The 25,529-nt window shown below is 37.0% G+C and overlaps 1 protein-coding gene across 2 annotated transcripts in view; it reads left to right on the top strand.

Annotated features, from left to right (window-relative positions):
- CFAP54 (cilia and flagella associated protein 54) overlaps window positions 1-25,529 on the top strand; it is a 277,803-nt gene that overhangs the window by 86,364 nt on the left and 165,910 nt on the right. For both annotated transcript variants that reach the window (XM_057741715.1, XM_057741714.1), the window contains exons 27-32: window positions 6,449-6,577; window positions 8,271-8,385; window positions 10,343-10,432; window positions 11,113-11,239; window positions 16,771-16,885; window positions 17,243-17,343. In XM_057741715.1, the coding sequence (XP_057597698.1) occupies window positions 6,449-6,577; window positions 8,271-8,385; window positions 10,343-10,432; window positions 11,113-11,239; window positions 16,771-16,885; window positions 17,243-17,343 (677 nt within the window). The remainder of the gene's footprint in view (window positions 1-6,448; window positions 6,578-8,270; window positions 8,386-10,342; window positions 10,433-11,112; window positions 11,240-16,770; window positions 16,886-17,242; window positions 17,344-25,529) is intronic.

Below are 25,529 nucleotides of genomic sequence, written 5' to 3'. Positions count from 1 at the left end.
CCCTGCTCCAGGAAGATCCCACATGCCACGGAGCAACTAAGCCTGTGTGCCACAATTATTGAGCCTGCACTTTAGAGCCACAACTGTTGAGCCCATGTGCTGCAACTACTGAAGCCCACACGGCTAGAGCCCATGCTCCGCAACAAGAGAAGCCATGGCAATGAGGACCCCGTGCACCACAACAAAGAGTAGCCCCCACTCGCCGCAACTAGAGAAAGCCTGTGTGCAGCAATGAAGACCCAACACAGACAATAAAAATAAATAAATAAAATAAAATAAAATAAAAAAATACATACAGTATAAAAATACATATTGTATAACATTATTATTTTCTTTTGCTAGAATATATGTATTTAGAGATGACTCAGGAATATGTAGGCATGAGCTGATCTTTAAAGCACAGTAGTACTTCTAAATTGACAGAAGGAAAAGCAAACAGAGGAATGACAGGGAGGAAAAAGGAACAGGAAAAAGTAACAGGGACAAAAAATGGCTAATTCAAATTGCAAAAGTAAGAAGAAAGAAAATAAGATTGTATTTAAGATGGAAGGAGTAAAATCAAGTACATTAATTACTTCACTAAGCGTGAACTCAGGAGACAGAGACTGTCAGATGGGCTGGAAAGTCAGATTCAAATGTGTATTATTTCAAGAAGCACTTTTAGAACAGAATGGCAAGCAATTTGAAAAATAAATGGATAGACGAAGATACTGGGAATATGCAAACAAAAATGATGGAGGGGTGGCAATTTTCATATCTGAAAAAGTAGAATTCAGAGTCCAAAACATTAATCAGGACAAAGAGAGGCATTATGTAGTGTCCTTCCAATCTGTTCTGTCTGATCCTCCTTCTCTACTCCTGGATGGTATCTGGCACTTTCTGGTCTTAAGGGCAGTCTTGTTGTCAAGTATTAAAGATCAAGTCTGAACGAAAACAAAACTTGAATTTTTTACAACTGCAAATTAAAGGAGAAAAACAGGTTATATGAAAAATGCTACAAAAGCATTTGATAACACTTAGACAACCTTTCCTAATAAAATTTCTAAGTAGGTTAGGAATGGAAGGAAGTTATTGCATAATGATAAAGACATTTACCAAAAATTTTTAGCAAATATCATTCTAAATGGCAGATTTCTTTTTTTTTTAAGCTCTTTTTTGGAGTATAATTGCTTTACACTCTTGTACCAGTTTTTGAGGTACACCAAAGTGAATCAGCTATATTTATACATATACCCCCATATCCCCTCCCTACCGCGACTCCCTCCTGCTCTCCCTGTCCTGGCCCTCTAAGGCATCATCCATCATTGAGTTGATCTCCCTTTGTTATACAGCAACTTCCCACTAGCTATCTATTTTACAGTTGGTAGTGTATATATGTCTGTGCTACTCTCTCTTTGTCCCAACTTCCCCTTCGCCTCCTCCGCCCCAGCCCCGTGTCCTCCAGTCCATTCTCTGCATCTGCATCTTTATTCTTGCCCTGTCACTGGGTTCATCAGTAACTAAATGGCAGATTTCTGAAGCTGTTTCCTTAAAATCAAGCACAGAAGATACTGACTCTTAATAAAGCGATCCATTATTTGTAGAGATTCTGTCTTAGGCAATGTAAGGGTATGAAATAATTTTGTAGTATTAGAAAAGCATAATTTGTAATTGTAGCGGTCTCAAAGAGACCTAGTAAAAGATTACTAGAATTAAAAAGGGAATTTATAAAGTGGTATAGGAATTTATAAAGTTATGTAAGAGACAAACTGATAAGTTGAATTTTGTCTCTGTTTTTCTTATTGTTTTTATTTTTAATATGAGTAGTAGCCAGTTAGAAATGGACAGGGGAAAATGTACCACTTATAATACACGATATTGTAAACTTAACAAAATGTTAAAGAACCTAAATAAAAGAAATGTGAAATCTTACTGAAGGACACAAAATAAGATCTGCGCATCTGGCAGGCCACACTAACTTCTTGAATAGGAAGACTTACTGTCATAGCAATACAAATCTTTCCTAAAATGATATTTACATGCAATGCAGTTTTAATCAGAATTCCAATGGGGTTTCTTTGAAATTAATTAGTATTGTTTAGCAGTTCTCAGTAGATACTAAAATTTATCACAAGGCTACTTCAGTAAAAAATGGTCTTAAGAGAGTAATGGGCAAATAGATTAGTGGACTAGAATAAAGACTCCAGGAAGAGCGAGCCCCAGGTCAGCAAGAAGAATTTAATATAAGACTAATGTGGCATTTAGAGTCATTGAGGAAATGATAATTTATTAATAAAAGGTGCTGATATACTGACTATTCATTTGAAAATAAGCAACATCAGAGTCCTACCTCATACCATAAACAAAATGAAGTCCAGGTGGATTTGAGCATAGTTGGATTGCTTTGAAATCAGGGGAGACCTTTGTCAACAGGGCACAAAATTCAAAAGATACACAGAAGAAAGTAGATAAATAATTACATGAGAATTAAAAAAATACTTTTCTATGATAAGACATGATAAAGCCTAAAGGCACTTATTTTTTTAAAAATGTAAAAGATGCAGGATTATTAACATTGCCTCAGGTAGTAATCAGTGAGAAAATAAGAAATAATTTCACAGTTTGGGAAAAGAAGAATCAGATTTGTTTTTAATTATGGAGGATATGATTAAATATTTCAGTCACCTTAAAAAGTGGAACAGTGAACAAGTACCAGATGAGGAATGCCCATCTAATGAGGTCAGAAAGGAGCCATTCAGGGGTTTCAAACCTGGTAATGATGTAATGAGATTTGCATTTTAGAAAAAAGAAATTATTCTGGCTGCACAACAGCTAATAATTAGAGGGGGATAAGATCCGAGGCAGGAAATGAGTTAGCAGGTGAGACATGATAAACTAAACTAGTGTGAAAAAGTGGGAAATAGAATCGAAAGGATTCAAGAATTACTTATGAGATAGAATTGAATGGGGGGATCAAGGTGGGGGGGAAGCGTCCACAGGAATCCAGCTGTCTGGGCAGTTGGGTGAGTACAATGCAATTTGTTGAACCCTGGGTGGGGAAGGAGGAAAAGATCATGAGTTTTGAATATATTGAATTTGGGGGCATACAGGATATCCAAAGAGCCGGACATTATAATATTGGACCTATAGGCTCAAAGTTCAGGAGAGGCCAAATATATATATAAAGACACAGGAGTCATTAGTATACGGACTCAACTGAAGCAACAGAAATAGATGGTATCACCCAGGGTCAGTGTGTAGAGTAAGAAAAGAATTGTCCAAGAATCTCAAGGGTGTTCTTAGTCCAAGGGTCCAGTCCTGCTTCCACTGGGCAAGAGGAAGAATTGGAAAGGTGATTAGTCCAAAGCTGTTTTATTATTCCTAACCCCTCTTCAACTTGGGGAATCTTTCTGGTGCTATTAGTTCTGTCATTGTCACATGGGGTAACTATTGAAAGCGGGAGTCCCATACAATCCAAAGAACTCCTTTCCATTCCCACTGCTCAATCTCTCTGTCTTTCTCTCTCTCTCTCTCTCTCTCTCTCTCACACACACACACACACACACACATCAATTAGTGTAATCCTGGGTGAAAAGGGCACCTTCCAGGGTTACTTTTCTTTAGAATATATTCATCTGCTTGGCCTCCCCCTCCCCCCGAACCCTTCCACCAGTGAGTATTTCCAGGACAGGGGTGTCTTTTTCAAATAAGAGAAGACCAGGTTACACTGTCTTTCCAGGGCACTGGACAACTATTCACCTTGCATTTAAATAACTAATAGTGGCTTGCTGCAGTGTTTCTTCCAGAACAAAGAAACTTTATTCCAAGGCAGCTTGTTGCTTGTAAGTTGCCAGTAGCAACTTCTCCTGTTAAAAACCAACCAACTAACCAACCAACCAACCAACCAACCAGCCAACCAGCCAACCAGAAAACCAGTTCTGCTTACACAGGCACTCTGTATATGACCGTTAATGGGGAGGAGCCAGGAGAGGAAAGGGATGAAGATATAGGTGAGGAGGAGTGACCACTAGAGCAAGATCCCCCAGCAGGGAGGAGGCAGTGGGATCTGGGCACGTGTGGGATTAGCCTGGACGGGAGATTTGCCTCTCCCCTCTCACAGGAGGGGAGGATGGTTGTCTTACAGGTGAGTGTGAAAGTGGGTTTGGAGACAGCAGATAAGCCAGTTCCCCTGCATTCCTCTGTGGAAAGGAAGCAAAGTCATTTGCTGAGCGTGAGGAGGTGGGGAGTAAGGGTGGGTTTCAGAGATGTGAGAAGGTGTGTGTAACAGCCCCCCTGGAAGATGGGAGAGAGTGCTAACCTAGCATAAGTAGGGTTCTCCACCAGTGTTCGGGGCCCAGTGGAGGTTGAGGTCCTCCATGGAATTCACATGCCTCTACTCTCAGCTGCCTGTGGTTTTTCTGTCACACCAGTGTGGGGCTGGCTCTGCATTTGTTGACATGCCATGCGTGACTCAAGTCCCTTTCCTCCAACTGAGGAATCATTTTGAGATCTAAGTGATGATATTGTAGAAATGACCCTGAATGTTCTGGACTTTATTTTTTAAAGTTAAGTATATATTAATGTCAGGATTTTGATACTACAGCTGGTTCTGTTCCAAATGGATGTGCTGAGCATTGTCATTTCAGAAGTTTCCTTCAGCCTGACCAACAGACCCAGAAGCCTCTCCACCCCCAAGTGCCAGATTTAAGGCATTCATTTGGTATAAACATATTTTATATAGGTTTTCTCTTAGGACATGTAAAGCCCTGTACTAAGACAAATGGCCCTGTTTCTTTTCTCTGTTCTGTTTTAAAAATTGGTGATCTTTCCAGATGGTTGAATCTTTCTCCTTTAAGTAACAGTATTTTTTCCCCAAGGTTGCCAAAATTCCAAATAAAGTGCCACTTCTGAGACATGTCATCTTAAGTGTTTCATTATTTTTGCATTGTTAAAACATTTATTATACCAAACATCTGGCACATTTTAGAAATTTCTTTTCACTGTTTGGTATGTTAAGTAGAAATGGTTCTCTGTTTTTCTTTTAATTGGAAAAATTCATTCTCATTTAGTATTTTCCACTGGCATATTAAAACAAGGGGAAAAGATTGCACAGTTCTCTATAAACCAAATATGTTGGAAAGCAAATGTGAATGGGGAGCAAATGTTAGCTCATTTCTGTTTTCTAATAATAAAAATCATTCCCTCTTTTATCAATTTTATAATGAGATTGGACTGTTTTGCTTGGCATTCAAAGCCCTGGATGGGCTAACCCCAACTACCTTTGCAAAATTTGTTTCACTGTTTTCCTTCCTACATTCTGTCCCACAGTCAGCATTAGTTTAACGCCATTGCCCTACGGAAATATTTCCAGTTCTTACAGAAATATTTCCAGTTCTTCGTACTTGCATGAGGTAGGTCTTATCAGGTTTAAGCAGCCACTCACTGTTTTTCAGCCACTTTATATATCCTTCCCTGCCTGGAAAGTGACAGTTGTTACTTATCTTAAATACTAACCTATTCAACTTAACAGAATACATCTACAGAGAAATTCATACAAACTTATTTATACCCTAAGAGTAGTTCCCTGGGGGTTCGCTGTGAATGTGTCCCCTTCGCATGGTATTTCACTAGAGCAGGGTCTATGCAAGTCAGATTGCTGGCCAGGGAAGCTTTCCTGGAGTTAACGCTAGATGACGAGGTAAAGCTATATAAATAAGGTAGGAAAGCTGTTCTAGGAAAAGCCTCAGCTGTAGGAAGGCATGAAGTCCTGGCACTATGGTGAATATCAGGATTTATCCTTGGCTCAATATTTTGTAAGCTTAAAGGTACAAGGAGATGAATACTTGCAGATGATGCTGGAGAGGTAGGTAAGGGCCAGGCTAGAGGAAGCCAGATAACAATTAGTAACCAGGACTGTGAACGAGAGTGGCAGAGCAGGCCCTTCTCTTCTTATGAGTACAGTGTGTGCTTCCCCTAGGGCGCATGGAGAATCTGCCCACACCAGCTGACCTCCAGCCTAGCTCACTACCAGGATGTCTTATAAAGCATTTACTGCTATAAATGCCCCCCCAAGACATTGTGAGGTCAGTAATTGTGCCATTTCACAAAAGAGGACAAGAAGTGGTGGTTATGTGGCCTTTGAGAATGGTTTTGTTTGAGCTTGGATCTTTTAAGTGGAAATGTTTTTTTAACAGTTAACTTACTATACCAAAAGATGTATGGCTGTACATCCCAGAGATATAGAGAATTCATTGCTGATGAGATTCCTGGTTTTTGTCTTTTATTTAAAATAGTGAAATCATGCAGTTTTAATTCTAGGAAAATGTCATCTGGCGGTAAGCTTACCGTTTTCTTAAGAAAAACGGGAGTTACATCCAAAACGAGACTTTTGAATTTACAGAAGATGATACATAACACTTGAAAATAGACTTGTTTCCAAAAGAGATAATTAATAAATATTTTAAATTAGATTCTGCGTTCATGGAAGGAATATGACCTGGCAGTAATGATTATAAATTATGGAAAAAAGTTGTTGGACATCACATCAGGGTGCAAATCTCTGTTTGGTGTTGCTGACCAAGAAGACATGCAAGAGGAGGTAAAAGTTCTTTGTGTCTCATCTTTTAAACATATAATTAGCTGAATTTTCTAAGAGGTCATGTGATATTAGTAAACATGTTAGAAAATTGATCAGTTTTTATAATTTGTTGCATTTGCATAAAAGAAAACGAATATGTGAAGAGCTGCTTTTTGTCTTTTCTTTTAATTATTATCAAGAAAATGAAAATGTATTCATGCTAGAATATTGAATATCCACCTGTCTCTAGTACTGGTGATCAGTTAGGTGTTGATAGAGAGCTTCCTACGTCCAGCTGGACATTGGACTGAAAGCCCTCTAAAGTCTCTCCCAGATTGAAGATTTTTATTATTCTGGGTGGGTCACTGAATGCAGTAGATACATGTCAGTGCTTTTTGCTCTGTTCAAAGTAGATTTCCTAAACTCCTTGTGACACCTGAGTTGTCTTCATGAGGCTGCTTACGTTTGAGACGACTTTTTAATATCTGCCTCCCAAGCGTGGGTCTTACTAGAACCTTATTTTATTGCCTTTTCTTGAAACTATGTGGTTGAATTATTTTGTAGATCAAATTTTGAAATATTGCTTAGTTTATCAGGTTTCTGAGGTGCGCTAGGAACTACTTGAAGTCCCTTCTGTGAGAGGGGTGGTGATAGAGACTCTTACCCTCAAGCCTGTTTCAGTTGGAATAGCTCCATTTCTATCTCTATTATATGTTTAAAAAGCTTAAAAAAGAAACAAGAAAACAAACCCATGGTTTCACTGGATGAAGTTTTTTAGCCATAAGTTGTTTTTTTTTTTTTGCGGGAGGGGGCGGGGGTCATTGTTAGAAATAGTTCCAAGTTGAAAGCAACTTGAGGGTTTTCTTTTTTCACCAAGTGTTGTCCCCTCTCAGAGTCCACCATCCAGCCCCTTTATGTCACCCCGGCCTTGACTCAGGACTCTGTCCCTTCACGTCGTGGTAGGACAGGACCCCTTGCCCCTTTCCGTGGAGCTTCTAGTCCAGCTGAAGGTTGTGATACTTCTTTCAGACTAAGGATGTAGGGACTGAGAGAACCTAATACCTCATTTATAGGAGTCAGAAATCATTATAACCATTCAGGGTCCCTCTAAGCCTAAAAGAGCTTGGGAGGTCTGTTTTTTGGAGAACAGGAGACATTAAGTGGTCCATTTTCAGGCTCAGACAGATGAAAACATGGTGGGGAGCCTGAGCGCAGACCTGCCAATTCTTAATCCACTAACTGTTAATCCTGTTTTGTTCAATGAAAGGCAAAGCGGCAAAAGCAATTAGCTTTTTTGTAAAGAAGCTCCCACTGGGAAAAAGAAAGGAAAGAAAGAAAATGGAAAAAGGGATACATTTCTGAGAGCATTTTCTTTTGAGGATTTGTAGAAATATACCCTCAGCTGCTCTCAGAATGGTGTGTATATTGGGGGGAGCTGGTTAGGGGAGCAGAAGTTACTAGAAAAAAGGGAGAGGGAAGAGAAGAAATATTTTGGCCAACCTCCATAAAACAGTAGTTTTATGTCTGGCATTTAGTTAGACTACAGTGGCTTATTATTAATTATTAATTAATTATTAATACATTTCACCCTGTAGATTCATAGTTTGGTCTACCAAGTATGAAAGTATAAAACATACTTTAGAGAATGTTATTTGAAAATGACAGTTCTTGAAACATGTTGAAGTATGTTCTGACATTTAACCAATGTTTCTAGGGTTCTTGCAAGAAGTCTTCCAAGACTAAGAAGCCACAGCAGACATTATTACCTGAAAAAATAAATGAACAGCTGGTTTTATTGGAGACACACCTACTCAAACTGACAAAGCAATGTATTCTTTTTTTCTTTCTGTATGCTTCTGTTTAGCATTTTGTTTTTTAAAGTAAGAAAATATTTTGTTAAAAGGATTAGGATGAGATTAGCATTTGGTAAACCCTTTAAGGTTTATGCAGTGCTTTTATATTATGTCATTAATCCTAACAATACTCTGTTAATAAGGGATTGCTGACTGCTTTTTACAGATGTGGCTCATAAAGATTAAGTGATTTATTTAGCATTACATAGCTGGCTTGGATTTGAGCCTAAATCTTCTCATTCTAAAGCAGGGCTTCTCAACCTCGACACTACTGCCAGTTTGGGCCGGATAATACTTTGCTGTGGGGGACTGGCGTAGGCATTGTGGATATAGAGCGGCATCCCTGGCCTTTGTCCGGAGATGCGTATAGCACACCAACTGCACCCTGCCTCCCCACCCCACCAGCTGGGACAGCCAGCTGCAAGGCAAATGTTGGCAAATATATTGTGGAAGGGGGACACAAAATTGAGAATCACTGCTCTAAAGGCAAAAATGTAACAGAAATAAAGGGGTGGTATGACAGTTGGTATGTATGAGTGATTTGAACCATGGTCTACTCAAGTGAGACTGATTTTAGGTCATTGTGCTATATAGTAATTTAATAATAGACCAAAATGTTGACACACTGCTTGGAGTTTTGGAATTTGCAGTTTGGAAATCTGATTAAGATATTGACTTAGCTTCTGGGGATGGCAACTATTATCACATTTTTAAGAAGGAGGACTTCTAGAAGAACAAAAGAGCACCTAAATTTGTCTCATTGGGAGGCTCCACTTTTGGCCTCTTGGTCTTTGGGGAAGTAACTATGCTTGTAGAATTCTGTGTCCCCACCCCACCTCTCTTGCTTTGTGCCTCAGTTATATCTGGGTGGCTGTAGTGTTTCATAATTCCCTGACTTGGACCTCTCACTTTATTTCAGTACACTCCATGTCTGTTTCAAGCTGAATTTATGATATGAACCCAATGCTCTGTTATTCACATAACTAGTAAACTTAGTTTTGGGAAAGCTGTAATTATCTGGTTACATATAAAAAATATAATTCTTAAAATTTAAAGTGTTCTGGAAATGTGGATTACTTATTTTCATATTATCCAACTCCCCCCCCGCCACGTTTTACTAAGAAGCACAATATGATGTTACTAGCTAAACAGTAAATTCAGTAACAAAACAATAATAAAAATAATAGTTTTATGCAGTGCTTTCTGTGTGCCAGGAACTATTTTAAATTTTTTATACTTATTAAAACTTATATAACCCTTATATAACAACCATATGAAAAAGGTACTATTATTATCCCCATTTTAAAGATGAGGCATAGAGAAGATGAGTGACTTCCCAAGGTCTCATAACTAAAAAGTGTCAGACTTAGGGACTTCCCTGGTGGTCCAGCGGGTAAGACTCTGCACTACCAATGGGTTTGATCCCTGGTTGGGGACCTAAGATCCCGCATCCCGAATGCCGTGCAGCCTGAAAAAAAAAAATCTCAGACTTAGAATCTGAGCCTGGCTCCAGGGGCTGTCCTGTTCATTATTCTATACTTTACTGCCTTTTAAAGATAATTGTATAAATAATAAATCAGCCTTTTATTTATTTTATATAATTTTATAAAAATTTTCATATAGTTGGTAGGTTTCTGAGCCTGATATGTGTTGATACACAACAGCTGTTGAATAAGAAAGACTCATGCCTTGGAAACTCTTCCCCTATTTGGTGGTAGACTCCTTGGCCTTTAAGGGAAAAAAAAAAAATGAAAATAATTGAGATTATTTGCTATCTTAATCTCCAAAATATGATGTAATTGATATTGTAAGGCACATAATTTAGAATGTATGCTTGGGTGCTTTCCTGTTTTTCATCTCCACCAAAGAATTTTCATGTTTGGTTATTGATGTTAAGCAGAAGCCACAACTTATTAACTCTTTTTAACCTTAGATGTCGCAACTGAACTCTCCGGAGCAGAGGATCCCATATTTCTGTACCCTGTAGTTTTAAATTGGTCAGTCAAAGGTGCTGTGAAAGAAGGTAGGTGACCTAGACGTGCCTGTTGTTCACTCACCTTACTGTTGAAGATCTTTTATTCTGCGGATTCTGTTGTTTTCTACTTAAAGGTTTCACCTGTTCTAGGCAGAAGATTTTGGTTTCTTACCCATTCAGAATCAGGCAGAGTCTTGATCACCAAGTAATGAAAGAGACCAAAATAGGAACCTGATTTAAAGTCTGGAAAGACGGAACATTGATGGTGGCTTATTTTGGCAGTAAATGGTGTTATTGTGAAGCTTACAAAAACCAGGGAACTGAAAAATGTGTTAGTGATCTTTAAGCTCAGCTATGAAGAAATAGCAACAGTATTGCTTATCCCAGAGTGAAATTAATAAAAATTAGGATAACTAGTTATTTTGCTAATTATCAGCAATTCCCCCCCCCCCCCCACCTAGTCGTATGTTAGAGGCAACTTTTAGGAAATCTTTCAACACCGAGATATTTGAAAAATAAATGAAATTTAGACCGTAAATGAATATTTGATTTTAGAAAAACAGTAGTCTCACCACATTTACTCAGTACATTTTTTTAAAAGTGAGAAATCTAATAAGTGGGTTAATAAACTTGCCTGTTAGATCAAAGTGACTAATAGCAATAGTAACCTTTCAATGCCAATAGCCAAGTGTATTGGTGATTATATATGAACCTTCTTGTTTTCACAGTTATGAAATTTAAGCAGAGACCTCGGTTCCTGGAATTCTTTACACAAGTTATGCAAAAATGTATGAATGATGAAAAATTTCAACTTATGGTGGAGATAACAAATCCCGTCTATGACTTCTTGAGAAGGTACTTGTAATATCTGTTTTATTAGCATTAACAACTTTAAAAAATGGGTAAAATTCTTCCTTAAAGATATATAAGGTGGATGAAAAAGAGTAGGGTATATGCAGTTAAAACAGCCATCTGGAAGGTAGTGAGTATTTATGTCTGTGTAAATAAATAAATAAACATAAAAATATTTGCACAACTGAACTAAGGAATAATAGAGCATGTTCATATTTATAGCAGGAAATAAATTAGGCCTTTTGCTACTGAGTCAGGTTGGATGATAGCATCTCTAGGCCATCAGCATCTCTCACACAGACTTTTGGTTCAGTTATTTATTTATTTGTTTGTTTGTTTGTTTATTATTTAATTTTCCCCTCCAGTTTTATTGAGATATAACTGACATGCAGCACAGTATAAGTTTTAAGTTGTGTGGCATAGTGATTTGACTTGCATGCATCATGAAATGATGACCACAGTGGGTTTAGTGAACATCTATCGTCCCACTTAAAATGCAACATTAAAGAAGTGGGAAACATTTTTTTCTTCCTTGTGATGAGAATTCTTAAGATTTACTCTCTTAACAGTTTATAACCTACAGCAGTGTTAATTATCTTTATCTTGTTGTACATTACATCCCTAGTTCTTATTTATCTTATAACTGAAAGTTTGTGCCTTTTGAATATTTTCAGTAATCCCTTCCTCCCTTTGATGGAGTCCCATTTGTTTACTTTTGCTTTTGTTTCTCTTGCCTGGGGAGACATATCCAAAAACATATTGCTAAGACCAGTGTCAGAGAGCATACTGCCTATGTTTTCTTCTAGAAGTTTTATGGTTTCAGGTCTTACATTAAGTCTTTAATCCATTTTGAGCTTGTTTTTGTTTATTGTGTGGTTTTGAGGTCCAGTTTTGGCCAGTTACCATGCTTCTCTAATTCTCGACAGTAGCAAGCAGAGCCGTTCCTTGGGGTTCCCATATGTATATGGGAATGGAGAGTTCCTCAGATAGAAGTAGTAAAACTTAAAGTTAACCCTCTTATTCTCTAAGCCTGAATGGCTCTCTCTGCCCTGAAAGAAAATTGTGTTTTGTGCCAGTTATGAGAGATGCCAGGTGAAACCAGCTTTTCTTCCAGTAATTGGGTTTTAATTTTAACACTGGACATAGGTCTATCTATCTCATTCTAGGAAGACAAAACATCAATAACACAAGATCTACTTTAAAAATGGCAGCAGAAGAGAAACATTCTCATAAAAACCTGCAGGAAAATATTCTTCCTAAAATAGGCACTTCATTTATTAGAACAAAAGCTTGGAATATATATGCTTCATATTTTCAAAAGGTAAAAGACGAAATTGCTTCTATTAAATGAAACAGGCCATGGAAATGAGAGAACTGGCCAGAATTAAAAGTCCCACGAAGTTAAATAAACAATAACCAAAATGAGATGTTTGGAAGCTATACGTAATATTCTTGATACCAAAGAAAATCGGAACGTATTTTCAGTGTGCAGTAAAATTTGGAGGGCTGACCATGGAGGTCCAACGGAAGAATAATAGATGTTCTGAAAGAGGAAACCAGAATAAGTGGTTTAGACCGGTGGTATAATGAAAGATGTGAGTTTGGAGATTGAGCAGTGTAACTGAGTTTAAGCCAAAGGTAATGATTTCAGTTTTTAAGCCTGAGCAGATGTCTTAGGATGTTCTTCTCCAAGTCAAGGAATACAGAGGGGAGGCGGATGCAACACCCTGATTTCTACTTTGATAGTAATATCTATTTTCTTTTTATGTTTGTTTGCTTGACATGTTTTTGCACAAAGAAAAATTTTTGTATGCTTTTCAACAGACAAATATGCAGCAATATTTTCTTCCAATTTTATAGTTTCATGGTTTAGATTTAATGTTTTATTCTAATTTCCCCTAAAAATTTTAATCAGTTGTCCTGGTAACATTTAAAGAGTAATCTCTTTGTTACTTATTTTTAATGCTACCTTTTCACATTGGTGATTCTACTGATAATGCTTATAAATCACAGTGAAGATATTTCATGAATTTTCGTGTTCTACGTAACAAAAAATCAAAGTATATGAAAATAAGTGCTGAAAAGACAAGGCTAATTTGATAGAAACATAGTAATATTGAGAGTTTAATGTGCTACTTTAAAAAGACAGATATAAGAAGGACTTGGAAAATGTACATAACTCATATGATTAATTTAATGTATATAGCCAATTGAGACTAAACGCCCTTTAAAGCTCTTAAACTTTTTAAGGCTAGTTCTTTCACAGGAACAAATAATTTTGTTTAACATAAAGCTACTTCAGAGCATGATTATAGTTTCTTAGTAAATTTATCAAAGCAGGCTCTGATAACAGTTTTGTAAAAAGAATAAAAATATAGAAAATTAGAGATCTATATACTTTAGAAGTATATAGAATCAAAATAAAACACTAGCTTATAAATTTAGTGGTGACAATGTAGATTTTGTTCTCAGTATAAACATAGTAGGAAACCTAAATATAATTATCACTAGTAGGCAAAGGAGTCTTTCATAGGCGCTAAAAAGTCATGTGGTGGAGTTCAGCAGCAATTACCGGCAGACTAGGATTAGAAGAAGATTTTTTGTTAAAACGTGCAATACAACAGAGAAACCTGTTATTCCTTCTGTCACTTAACATTGCTCTGAAAGCTCTTGGCAGAGCATTAAAATAAGAAATAGAAATCAGGATTAGAAGTTATGTGATTATCACATAGTAGGGTCTCAAAAATATTTGTCAAATGAATTCCACAGTGAAGTTCTCTGAAAATAGAGAGGAAAGATTGATATCTGCAAATAATTACTACTTTTTTAACTTAACAAGTTAATTAACTGAAAACTATCAGAACTAATAATAGAATTCTATAGTATGGCTAGATGCAAAATCAATGCTTTGCTGTATCAACTAGAGAGTATAATGAGAAAGTGAGCCCATTTCTATGAAGTACAGGATTAAGTTTGTCAGGAATTGTGAGGGGACTTAGGTTAATGTAAAGTAGACCAACCATCTTTAATAAGGGATATAAAAAGTGACTTGAATAAATGGAGAGACATAGTATATTGCTTGATGAGCAGATGGAATATTGTAAAGATTTCTATTATTCTCAAATTAATGTTGGTTTAATGCAGTTGCAGTCAGATTAGTTTGTATGGAATGGGCTAGAATAATGAAAGATATTTAAAAAAAGGGGCAAAAAGAGAGGCTTGTGCTGTCAAATAAAGTATAATGGGGTTGTGTTTGTGAAATAATAGGGAGTCATTGGAACTCAGTGTTTTGGGTCAGAAACAGGCAGTGATGTAAGTAACCAAACCAATGAATAAGCCATGACATCAAAGATCAATAACATTGATTACATGAAAATTTAGAAGTACTATTTTTCATAACACACCATAAACAAAATAAAAAGCAGTCAGAGCTAGGAGGAAGCATTTTACGAAGAGGTTGAGGAGTGGAGGAATCTATTCAGTGGGTGAGAGTTCTGCAGAGCAGGGAGGAGAATGCTGAGAGGATTGGGAAGATGGTGGCCCAAGGGTATACCCACAGTCTCCTCCCCACCCCATCTCTTTCTGGAATAACAGCAATAAAAGCATTCTGGTGGGGTGGGAGAGAGAAGGTAGACAAGAGACCAAGCTGGTTGGAAAACAGCAGGCCACTAATCTCAGAGTGCAAGTAGCAGAGTAAAGGATAGATCCCCAAGTCCCCAGTGATCAGTGGTCCAAGCTTTATAGTTCAGGCAGACAAAACATTTGCCAAAATGAATGCCCACTAACTGGGAGACTCTTGGAATAACTGCAGCTTGGCTGGAGTCCCAACCAGCCACAGGATCCAGGATCATTTTTATCAAAATTGAAGTGAGAGGCCAACCACTGCTGGGACCAAAATGAATTTGGAACCCAAACCCCTGGAATTGGCTATCCAGATTTCACCTGGTCACTTCATCTGCCTTGTGTTAATATAACTTACATTTTATTTAAGTTTTTGGATCCCATTTATCATGTTATAGCAGGGTGTTGTTGTACCTAGCAAGTACTTACCAGAAGAAACATGAATTTTAGGAAATAGATAAATTTCAAGGAAAATAGGTAGTAAATACCAATAGAGGGAGGGATAACAAGCGACTTTACAGTGTTCAGAGAAGAGCACAGGTTACCATAGGCGTCAGTGGTGTTACTGAAAGCTTGGCCTCTCTGTACACCGGTGCCAAATTAAATCCTGGAGACAGGGTTTTGGGTGAAGGAGAAAAGGATAGGTTTTTATTGCTTTGTCAGGCAGAGGGAAACACACTGGAGAGTGCGGGGGGTTGGAGGGGTTGGGGGGGTGGTTTGGCCTCAAAAAACTAGTGTCCCAACCCAGGAGGATTTGATGAAGGGTTTTATAACAGTGGTTCAAAGGTGGGGTCTTTGACAGGATTAGGGTGTGAGCAGGGCTTGTACTCCCTTAATCTCAGGTGGTCATCTCCTAATCTCCATGAGCTTCTCTTGTCCCTTTAATCTTGCCTCAGGTGGTTTCTTGGCTGCTCCTGCCTTGATTAGCAAGTGTTCCAATCAGCCCTTTGGAACTCAGGGAAGGTCATGGAGGCTGGAGTCTTGCCTATAAGAAATGGTGGACAAAAGGAGGCCTCAGTGCCCAGGACCCACATGATTTCAGTTCCTGAGAGCCCCACTTGATTTCAGTGGCTTATTAAAAAAACAAGGTTGAGAATCCCTGCAGGTGATTGAGGGAAGGGAGAATATTTAGTACCGTCAGCCCTTGGCATGCACTCTGCATCCTGGCATCCAGCCAACCATGGATCGGAAATATTTGGGAAAAAAATTCCGGAAAGTTCCAAAAAGTAAAACTTGAATTTGCCATACTCCTGTCAACTATGTACATTGCATTTACATTACATTTACAACTATTTACATAGAATTTACATTGTATTTTACATAATCTAGAGATGATATAAAGTATATAGGAGGATGTATGTAGGTTATATGCAAATACTATGCCATTTTATGTAAAGGATTTGAGCATCCTTGACTTTTGGTATCCAGCGGATCCTGGAACCAATCCCCTGTATATAGCAAGGGATGAGTGTAGACATCTAAAATGCTTAGCTCCTGTTGATATCCAGAAATTAATAGTTGCTGGAGCTTGCACATGATGGAACTAAAAGGACTAAGTAAAGTCTGTTGGAAGCAAGGTATTTTGTCTAGGGTAACTCTCATATAGTTATCTTCTCAGTTTTAAAGGAAAGTGTTCACATTTTATTTTCAGTTCAATTCAGTTCTATTCCTCCTACATCATACTTCAGCTCTCATCACATTTTATGGTATGATTTACATTTTACTCTTTTGAGAGGCCAGCTATTCCTTGATGACCAGGAGTATCACAGTCCCATTTATGCATGGGACACAACCAATTTTGGATATTCTTCTGGCATAATTTCAGTGACAACACTCATTAAAGATTTATTACTTTGGGGTAGTTTTGCAAGTTCTTGCAGATCCTTTTAACTGACTTTATCTTTTTGTATTAGGAGAAATGAGTCCCTACTTGGAATAAAAAGAATAAAATTTAAGGACAGTACTTTGTGTAAAAAGGCCACCAAACCTGTGAAGAGGTTCAGAGCTGCAGTGGTGGAGACTGGAAGAGTAAGTTTCATATAAATTTTGAATTTTAAGTTAATGAACTTAGACTTGTATCTAGAGATGCTTGGCTGCACTATAACTTATTATTATATTAAACAGAAGACAATACCAACAAGCATAATTTTAAAATTATGCAATATATTTTAATTCTTAAGGTATCACATGGATATTTTTATAATCTTTTTTTTTTTTTTTTTTGTCTATAGGGGTACTTCTGTTACTTTTGGTAATAATTTTAATTGAGGGGCATAAAGAAACCACTGTTGTAATATCAAGAGATAAGTTTTAGAGTACAGGTTATAGTACTGTGTTCAGATTTTAAATTTGATTTGTAACATTTTTGTTATCTCCCATGTTAAGACTACAGAAATGAAGCCAAGAAAGAGATCTAAAAAAAAGGAAACACTGAGAGAATTTTTGAATAAAAATCCTTTTATTTCTGAAATGGCGGAGCATGAAAGGTATTGATTGATTAATTAATTAAATGTTTACTTGAGGGTTACTCGTGTTGCTCATTACTTTAGACACCAGGGATACACTGGTAGGTTAGACAGATAAGATCGCTGCTGTCAGGGAGCTTACTTTGTACTAACAAAAGGCACACAAAATAAACAATGACACAAATAAACAAGACAATTTAAATTTTTCACAAATGTTATAAAATACACGAACAGGATGGTATGCTATAGAGTAACTGGCCTGGGGTGGAGGTGATAGCGGCAGTGATTTAGATAAGAGTGGCCAGGAGTCAACCTGGTAAATTACTTTTAATTATTGGCAGATAATGTTCTTGTTTATAAAACTTAAACCATAAAACTTATCATGATATATTTAGGTTTTATTGTCACGAGTACACGTTTACGATTCTCATACATCCTTTATATATCTTATCTTCATTATGTAATGTCTTCCTTTACCTGTTTAGTGATTTTGATCTTAATTTTCAACATATAAATATTAATTAAACCACTCTCATTTTCTTTTTGTTTGCATTTGCCTACGATCTGTTTGATTATTCCTTTATTTTCTTTATTTAAATTATGACATATTTTAGATGAGTACAGAAAATAATATAAAAAATGAGCATGTACCCAATATGCAGCATACCATATAAAACATTTAGAATACATTTTTGTCCCCCTCTATCCCAGAAGTAATACTATCCAAAATTTGGCATTTATTATGCTTATGAGTGACTTTATACTTCGATTATATATGTATATGACCCTAAATAACATATGGTGTTGTTTTTTTACAATTTGTTTTGCCAGTTTGCTCTTGTTCCTCAATATTATGTTTGTGAGATTTTTTTCATGTTTATACACAAGTCTAGTCCAACTTTCCATTATGTAAGCAGTGCTACAAAGGACATTCTTGTATATATCTCCACATGCACATGTGAGAGTTTTTGGGATAAATACACAGGAGTGTAGTTCCCAGAATATGAACACTTTAACATTTCTAGATATTGCTAAATTGCTTTAAAATTTTCATCAGTGGTGTGTCAAGTTCCCATTATTTAACATCTTCCCTAATACTTAATATTATTATCAAATTTTCAAATTTTTATGGACCCATGATTTGTGAATCTTTCTCTCCTTGTTATTTTAATTTTTATTTCTTTGATTACTAATGAGGTTAGGCAGCTTTTCATATTTTTTTTAAACCCTAGGGTTTTTCTGTTCTCAAGACTGCTTGTTTAGATCCTTTGCACATTTACAACTTTGGTTTTCTCATTTATTTTTAGAAGTTTGCATACTAATGCTTTTCCCAGTTTGTGGCTCATCTGTTTACATTTTAAAAGTCTTTTTTTTTTAAATCAAAAGTTATAACTGTTATTTGGGTTGAATGTGTCAGCATTTCCCTTTATTATTTTTGAAATTCTTTTCTAACTGAGGTAGTAAGGTGTTTTCTTCATCAATTTAAATGTTTGATTTTACAATTAGGAATTTCATCCAACTCTAATTTTCATGAATGGTGAGAGGAAGAGTCCCTCTCCCCCTCTTTTTTAGTTTCATTATAGCTTCATTATACCCAATTGACCAGCTCCCTTTATTGAGTAGTCTATTCTGTCATCACTGTCACTTTTTGTCATTTGGCAAGTTGTCATATATGTAGTTTTGGAATCTTTACCCTGTCCCATTAGTCTGTCTATTCCTGAGTCAATATCACACCATCATTCTTACTCTGGTTTTCAATTAAGTTTTGTTGTCTTGATAGAACAAGTCTCTCCAGTGTGTTCTTTTCCTTCATGCACGTCTTAGATATTCTAATACAAAATAGTTTGGAATAGCTTGTCAAGTAATTAAAAAAAAGAAACAACTTGTGATTTTGATGGAGATAGAATTGAATATATGGATTGGCTTGAAAAGTTATTTTTTGAAATAACATTGACTCTTTCTATTAGTAGACAGACCACATACTTCGATCTTATTTAATATCTTTCAATAAATTTTTATGATATACTCCATAAAGTTGTTATATGTCTTTTGTTAGCTACATGAAAGGAGTACTTTTTGATATTAGTGTAAATAGTATTCTAAAATTACATTTTTGAATACTTCTTTTATATAGGAATATGATTGATTTATAAACAACTCGATCTTCTATACAACTTGGTAATTTATCCATAGATACAGATTTACTGTGTGGACAGTCATATTGTGAACAGATAATGAAAGTTTTGCGTAGTCCTTCTTTTTTTAAAATACAATTTTTAATTAATTAATTAATTTATATTATTGGCCGTGTTGGATTTTTTTTTGCTGTGCACAGGCTTTCTTTAGTTGCGGTGAGTGGGGGCTACTCCTCATTGTGGTGCTCAGGCTCCTCATTGCCGTGGCTTCTCTTGTTGTGGAGCATGGCCTCTAGGCACGTGGGCTTCAGTAGTTGCAGTACATGGGCTCAATAGTTGTGGATCATGGGCTCTAAAGCGCAGGCTCAATAGCTGTGGCACACGGGCTTAGTTGCTCCGTGGCATGTGGGATCTTCCTGGAGCAGGGATCGAACCGTGTCCCCTGCATTGGCAGGTGGATTCTCAACCACTGCACCACCTAGGAAGCCCTGCGTAGTCCTTTCTAACACTAAAGGCTCTTACTCCTTTTTTTGTCTAGCCTATGGGTTGGGAATGTCAAGTTTAATCTTGAATGGAGTTTCTGATTGTGGACATCCTTGTTGTAACATGCATTTTTCAGATATTTAATTGTACATCCACATGCAGTTATAAAAAATAATACAGAAAAAAACCCCGTATACCTTTCACCCAATTTCTCCTAATATTAACTATGTAACTATAGTAAAATAGCACAGCCAGGAAATTGACGTGGGTACAATCCACTGACCTTATTCAGATTATAGCAATTCTACATGCAAACATATGGGTGTATGTATTTAGTTCTGTGCAGTTTTATCACATTTATAGACTTTTGTGACTATCACCATAGTCAAGATACAGAACAGCTCTATCATAAGAATCTACTCCCCGGACCCCCTGCTACCTTTTCACAGCCACAGCCACCTCCCTTGCTCTCCCCTTCCCAACTCCCAGCAACCACCGATCTGTTTTCCATTTCTATAATTTTGTCATTTCAAGACTGTTGTAAAAACAAAATCACACAGTATGTAACTTTCTTTCTTTCTTTTTAAAATTTTATTTACTTATTTATTTTTTGGCTGTGTTGGGTCTGTTGCAGTGAGCAAGCTTTCTCTAGTTGCGGCAAGTGGGGGCTTCTCTTCGTTGCCATGTGCAGGTTTCTCATTGTGATGGCTTCTCTTGTGGCAGAGCATGGGCTCTAGGTGTGCGGGTGTTAGTAGTTGTGACACTTAGGCTCAGTAGTTGTTGCGGGCTTAGTTGCTCCACGACATGTGGGATCTTCCCAGCCCAGGGATTGAACCCGTGTCCCCTGAATTGGCAGGTGGTTTCTTAACCACTGTGCCACCAGGGAAGTCCCAGTATGTAACTTTCTGAGACTGGTGTTTTCTTTCCATTCAGCACAGTTCCTTTGAGATCCATTCAAGTTGTGTGCACCACTAGTTTGTTTTGTTGTTGCTCAGTAGTATTCGTGGCATGGACATACCGCAATTTGCTTAACCACTGCCACACTGAAGGCCATCTGGATTGTTTTGACTGTTAGGAATAGCGCTGCTGTGAACATTCATGTACAGGTTTTGTGTGAACATAAATCTCCATTTCTCTGGAATAAATGGCCAAGGGCCCAATTGCTAGATTGTATGGTAACTGTATGTTTAACTGTGTGAAAAATCCCATACTCTTTTCCAGAGTGGCTGTACTTTTCACATCCCCACAGCAGTGTTCAAATGATCTAGTTTCTCCTCATGCTGGCTAGCATGTAGTGGTATTACTATTTTTTATTTTAGTCATTAAAATAGATGTTAGTGATATCTCGTGGCTTTAATTTGCATTTCTGTAAAGGCTCATGATATTGAACCTGATTACATGTGCTTATTTGCCATTTATATATCCTCTTAGTGAAATGTCTGCTTATGTCTTTTACTCATTTTCTAATTGGATTGTTTGTTTTTTATTTTTCCTGTTGAATTTTGAGAGATCTTTATATAGAAAAGATATAGGTTAAGGACCTTGTTGGATATATGGTTTCCAGATACCTTTTTCCAGTGTGTAGTTTGCCTTTTCATCCTCTTCACAGGTCTTTCACAGAGCAAAAGTTTTTAATTTTGGTGATGTTTGACTTATCAATTTTTCCTTTAATGGGTTGTGCTTTTGGTGTCGAGTCTAAGAATACTGCCTACCCCTTGGTCCTATGTTTTTTCCCCCCAAGTTTTATAGTTTTATGTTTTATATTTACTTGTGATCCACTTTGAACTAATTTTTTGTATAAGGGATTGAGGTTTGTATTTTTACTTACAGATGTCCAATTGCTCCAGTACCATTTGTTGGAAAGACCGTCCTCCTTCCAGTGATTTGCTTTTGCACCTTTGTAAAAAATCATCTGGGCATATTTATGTGGGATTTGGGAGGGTACTCTTATCAAATTTAGGAAATTGTCTGTTTCCTGTTTTCTGAAAGTTTTTTTCTGAATTTTGTTGTTTTGTTGAATATTTCTTCTTCACTGAGTTTTTTTTATCCTTTAATCTGATTGTGTAGTGAATTACATTAATATGTAAATGTTAAACCGTGTGCAGTGTCTTTTTCTCTTAACCTTAACACCAACAATATGGTGTCTTCCAAAACCAACGACTTCTCAGGGAGTTGGGACAAGATAGAGTAGAAGGACCTTGGGCTCACCTCCTCTCATGAGCACACAACTAACTGCTGAACAACCATTGATTTAAAGAAAAGACTGGAAACTGCCAAAAAAGATATTTTACATCTGAGGATAGAAAACCAACCACTTTTCCAATTCTTTGACTCCAGCAGAGAGACCCCATGGTACCCTTCACCTAGTTTCTCCTAATGGTAACATCTTATAGAGCTATAGCACAAAATTCAATTCAATTCTGATACTGTCTACCTGGATTCAGCATCAGATCCCATAAGTTGAAGGACCCTGCCCCACAAGACTGGCGCCACTTCAGGTGCTGACCACAAATGGGAAGGTCAGTCTACCTACATTTCTGTGCCGCCTACTACAAACTAGGGCGGTTGCCATAACTCCTCCTCCCCCCATTCAGGTTCAGTAGTTTGCTAGAATGGCTCACAGAACTCAGGAAAACATTTTACTTATGTTTACTGCTTTATAAGGGATGCAAGTGAACAGCCAAATGCAGCGGTTCATAGGCCAGTGTCTGGAAGGGTCCTGAGCACAGGAACCTCTGTCCCTATGAAGTTGTGATACATCACTCTCCCAGCATATGGATGTGTTCACCAACCTGGAAGCTCTCTGAATCTTTTTGTTCATAGATTTCTTAAAAAACCCAATCTGTAGTTACTTTCCCCAGAGACTGGGGGTTGGGGCTGAGAGTTCCACTTACTAATCATGTGTTTGATTTTCCTGGTGACCAGCCCCTATCCCGAGGTTCTCTAGGGACCGAACCCTGAGTCACCTTACTAGCACCTGAGTCTAGCACCTTACTAGACTCAGGTGTGTTCCAAAGGGGCTTATCATGAATAACAAGAGACTCTCATCACTCAGGAAACTCTGTTTTAGGAGCTCTATACCTGGAACATAGGACAAAGATCAAATATATATTATTATAACATACTGTGTCTGCATACATACATTCATTTTTTACCTACTGATTCAAATTCTTTGAGATTAATAGCCACTCTGAGTCTGTGATTTTTTTTTTTAGTTCTTTTTGATGAGTTCTGTTTTTCTAGGAAATTATTCATTTTATCAAAAATATCAAATTTATTCATAAAACATTATTATATTCTCATGTTATCCTTTGAATATCCTCTGCTATATCTACAGTTACACCCTGTGCTGTATTCCTAACTTCATTCATTTTTCTCTTCTCTCATATTTTTGTGATTTATCTTGCCAGAGGTTTGCCTATTTTTTCCCCCATTTTTTCAAAGAGCCAAATTTTGTCTTTGTCAGTCCCCTTTATTGTGTTTATTTTCCTTTCCCTTAATTTTTGCTTTTATACTTATTACTTCCCAGCTTCTTTTTTTTTTTTTTAACAGCTTCATCGAGATTTTAGGCAAGGAAAAAGTTCTCTGGCTGGGACTCTGTAGTATTAGACTGACAAAAGGCAGATTAACAAGAGAAAAACAAACAGGAGTTTATTGACAGGTGTATACACACAGGAGAACTCAGTGATGAGTAACTCAACGGGGTGGTTAGGACTTGGGCATATATGGCATCTGAACAAAAGAACGATGAATTCATAGTAAAGTGACAAAACAAGGAAAAGGGGTTTAGGCTTTCAAGGGCAGCGAACTGTGGTAAAAATATGAGAGAAACTAATGGAGTAAGACTTGTTTGGGCAAATCCATCTTGGCGCTGATTTTCCTTCTTCATGGCCATAAACTTTCCCAGGAGAGGAGATTTATGGCATTCTTCATTTTTCAGAAGTTTCTATTTTCCATCGGATAAGGGAACCTCCAAGAAGGCATCTTTCTGCATCGGTTGATTCTGATTTACCTCCAACTCAAAATGATCCTAATGCCAGAGTAAGAACTGTTTGCCTGCACGATCTCACCCTCTGTGGCCAGCAGGATGCAGCTAGTCCTGTCACTCTCCTTGGTCTTTTGAGGTGACTTGACATCCTCACAGAGGAACAAGATTGATTTTTATTTTGGAAATTATATTTTTAAAGATAGGGTTATTTAAAACATTTCCATTTGTTTGGAAACCAAAAAACATTACTAAGACAACCAAACAACAACAAAAAGCTCAAAAAACCTTGGATTAAAAGGAAGTCATCAACAAGATACAAAATATTTAGCACTGAATGATAATGTCAACACTACATGTCAAAAAGTAGTTTCTCCCTGTGCTAGCTTGATGATGACCTGGAGGAGTGGGATAGGGAGGATGGGAGGGAGGCTCAAGAGGGAGGAGATATGGGGATATATATATAAATACAGCTGATTCACTTTGTTGTACAGCAGAAACTGGCACAACATTGTAAAACAGTTATACTCCAGTAAAGATCTGAAGAGAGAGAAAAAAAAGGATAGTTTACCATATAGAACAGATTGGAGGATATAGAACTCTTCATAAAAAAATTTATTTCAAGGCGGGGGAAAAAAAAGTAGTTTCTTTCCTCTGTTCTTCAGAATATCTTTTCTTCTGGTGCATCAGTGTCTACCTTCCTTCCTTCCATCCATCCATCCCTCTTTCCTTCCTTGTCTGCTGTATGGGGGTATGTGTGTATGTTGTGTTGATTCAGATTCAGATATGTTGTCTATTAAAGTGAGCAAGATACTTTAACTTACCAACTGAGATTTTTCCCCCCCTTCTCCAGTATAAATTGGGTAGAATGCCAGTGAGGCAGCAACATTGTCAACAGTTAAAAAAAAAAAAGTATTTTGAAGAAATAAAGTCATGTCATATAAACAACTGTAACTATAAAATTAGGTGGGCCAGAGTTTGAGATTTTGATAGCAAAAATTTGAAACAAATTGAATACACGTTATACTTAAAATCTGAACTATTAGCTAAATTTTGAGATATTATTTTTTTAAGTTGGAGTATAGTTGGTTTATAATGTGTGTTAGTCTCAGGTGTACAGCAAAGTGAATCAGATATACATATACATATGTCCACTCTTTTTTTTTTTCTTTTTAGGATTCTTTTCCCATGTAGGCCATTACAGAATATTGAGTAGAGTTCCCTGTGCTATATGCAGGTTATTATTAGTTATCTATTTTATATATAGTAGTGGGTATATTAATTTTTCCCAGAGTACATTGGATATGGATGTATGAAGTTATTTCATGTATAGTTGACTGATGTTTTATTTCCTCTGTAGTCTAGCTAATGTTCGAAAAAAAATTGGCTCCATTGTTTTTTCCCTAAGGAGCAGAACAGAGAAATGATTTCCTTGTTTAATATTGAAGTTAGTTGATAAATGTGAACATTATGTTATAACTTAGTTGTCTAATCTCAGTGGCCTGTTGGTGACAGAAAAGAAAAGCTCTGGTTTGAACCTAGGACACAGATATCAGAGAGAATTGAAGGCAATTCATAGTGTCTTTCTCCCTAGTGTTTATCCT

This window comes from Hippopotamus amphibius, chromosome 7 (assembly GCF_030028045.1).
Source record: "Hippopotamus amphibius kiboko isolate mHipAmp2 chromosome 7, mHipAmp2.hap2, whole genome shotgun sequence".
In the NCBI taxonomy this organism is placed as follows: Eukaryota; Metazoa; Chordata; class Mammalia; order Artiodactyla; family Hippopotamidae; genus Hippopotamus; species Hippopotamus amphibius.
Note: the sequence above shows the minus strand (reverse complement) of the source record. Positions and strands in the feature narration are given on the sequence as shown.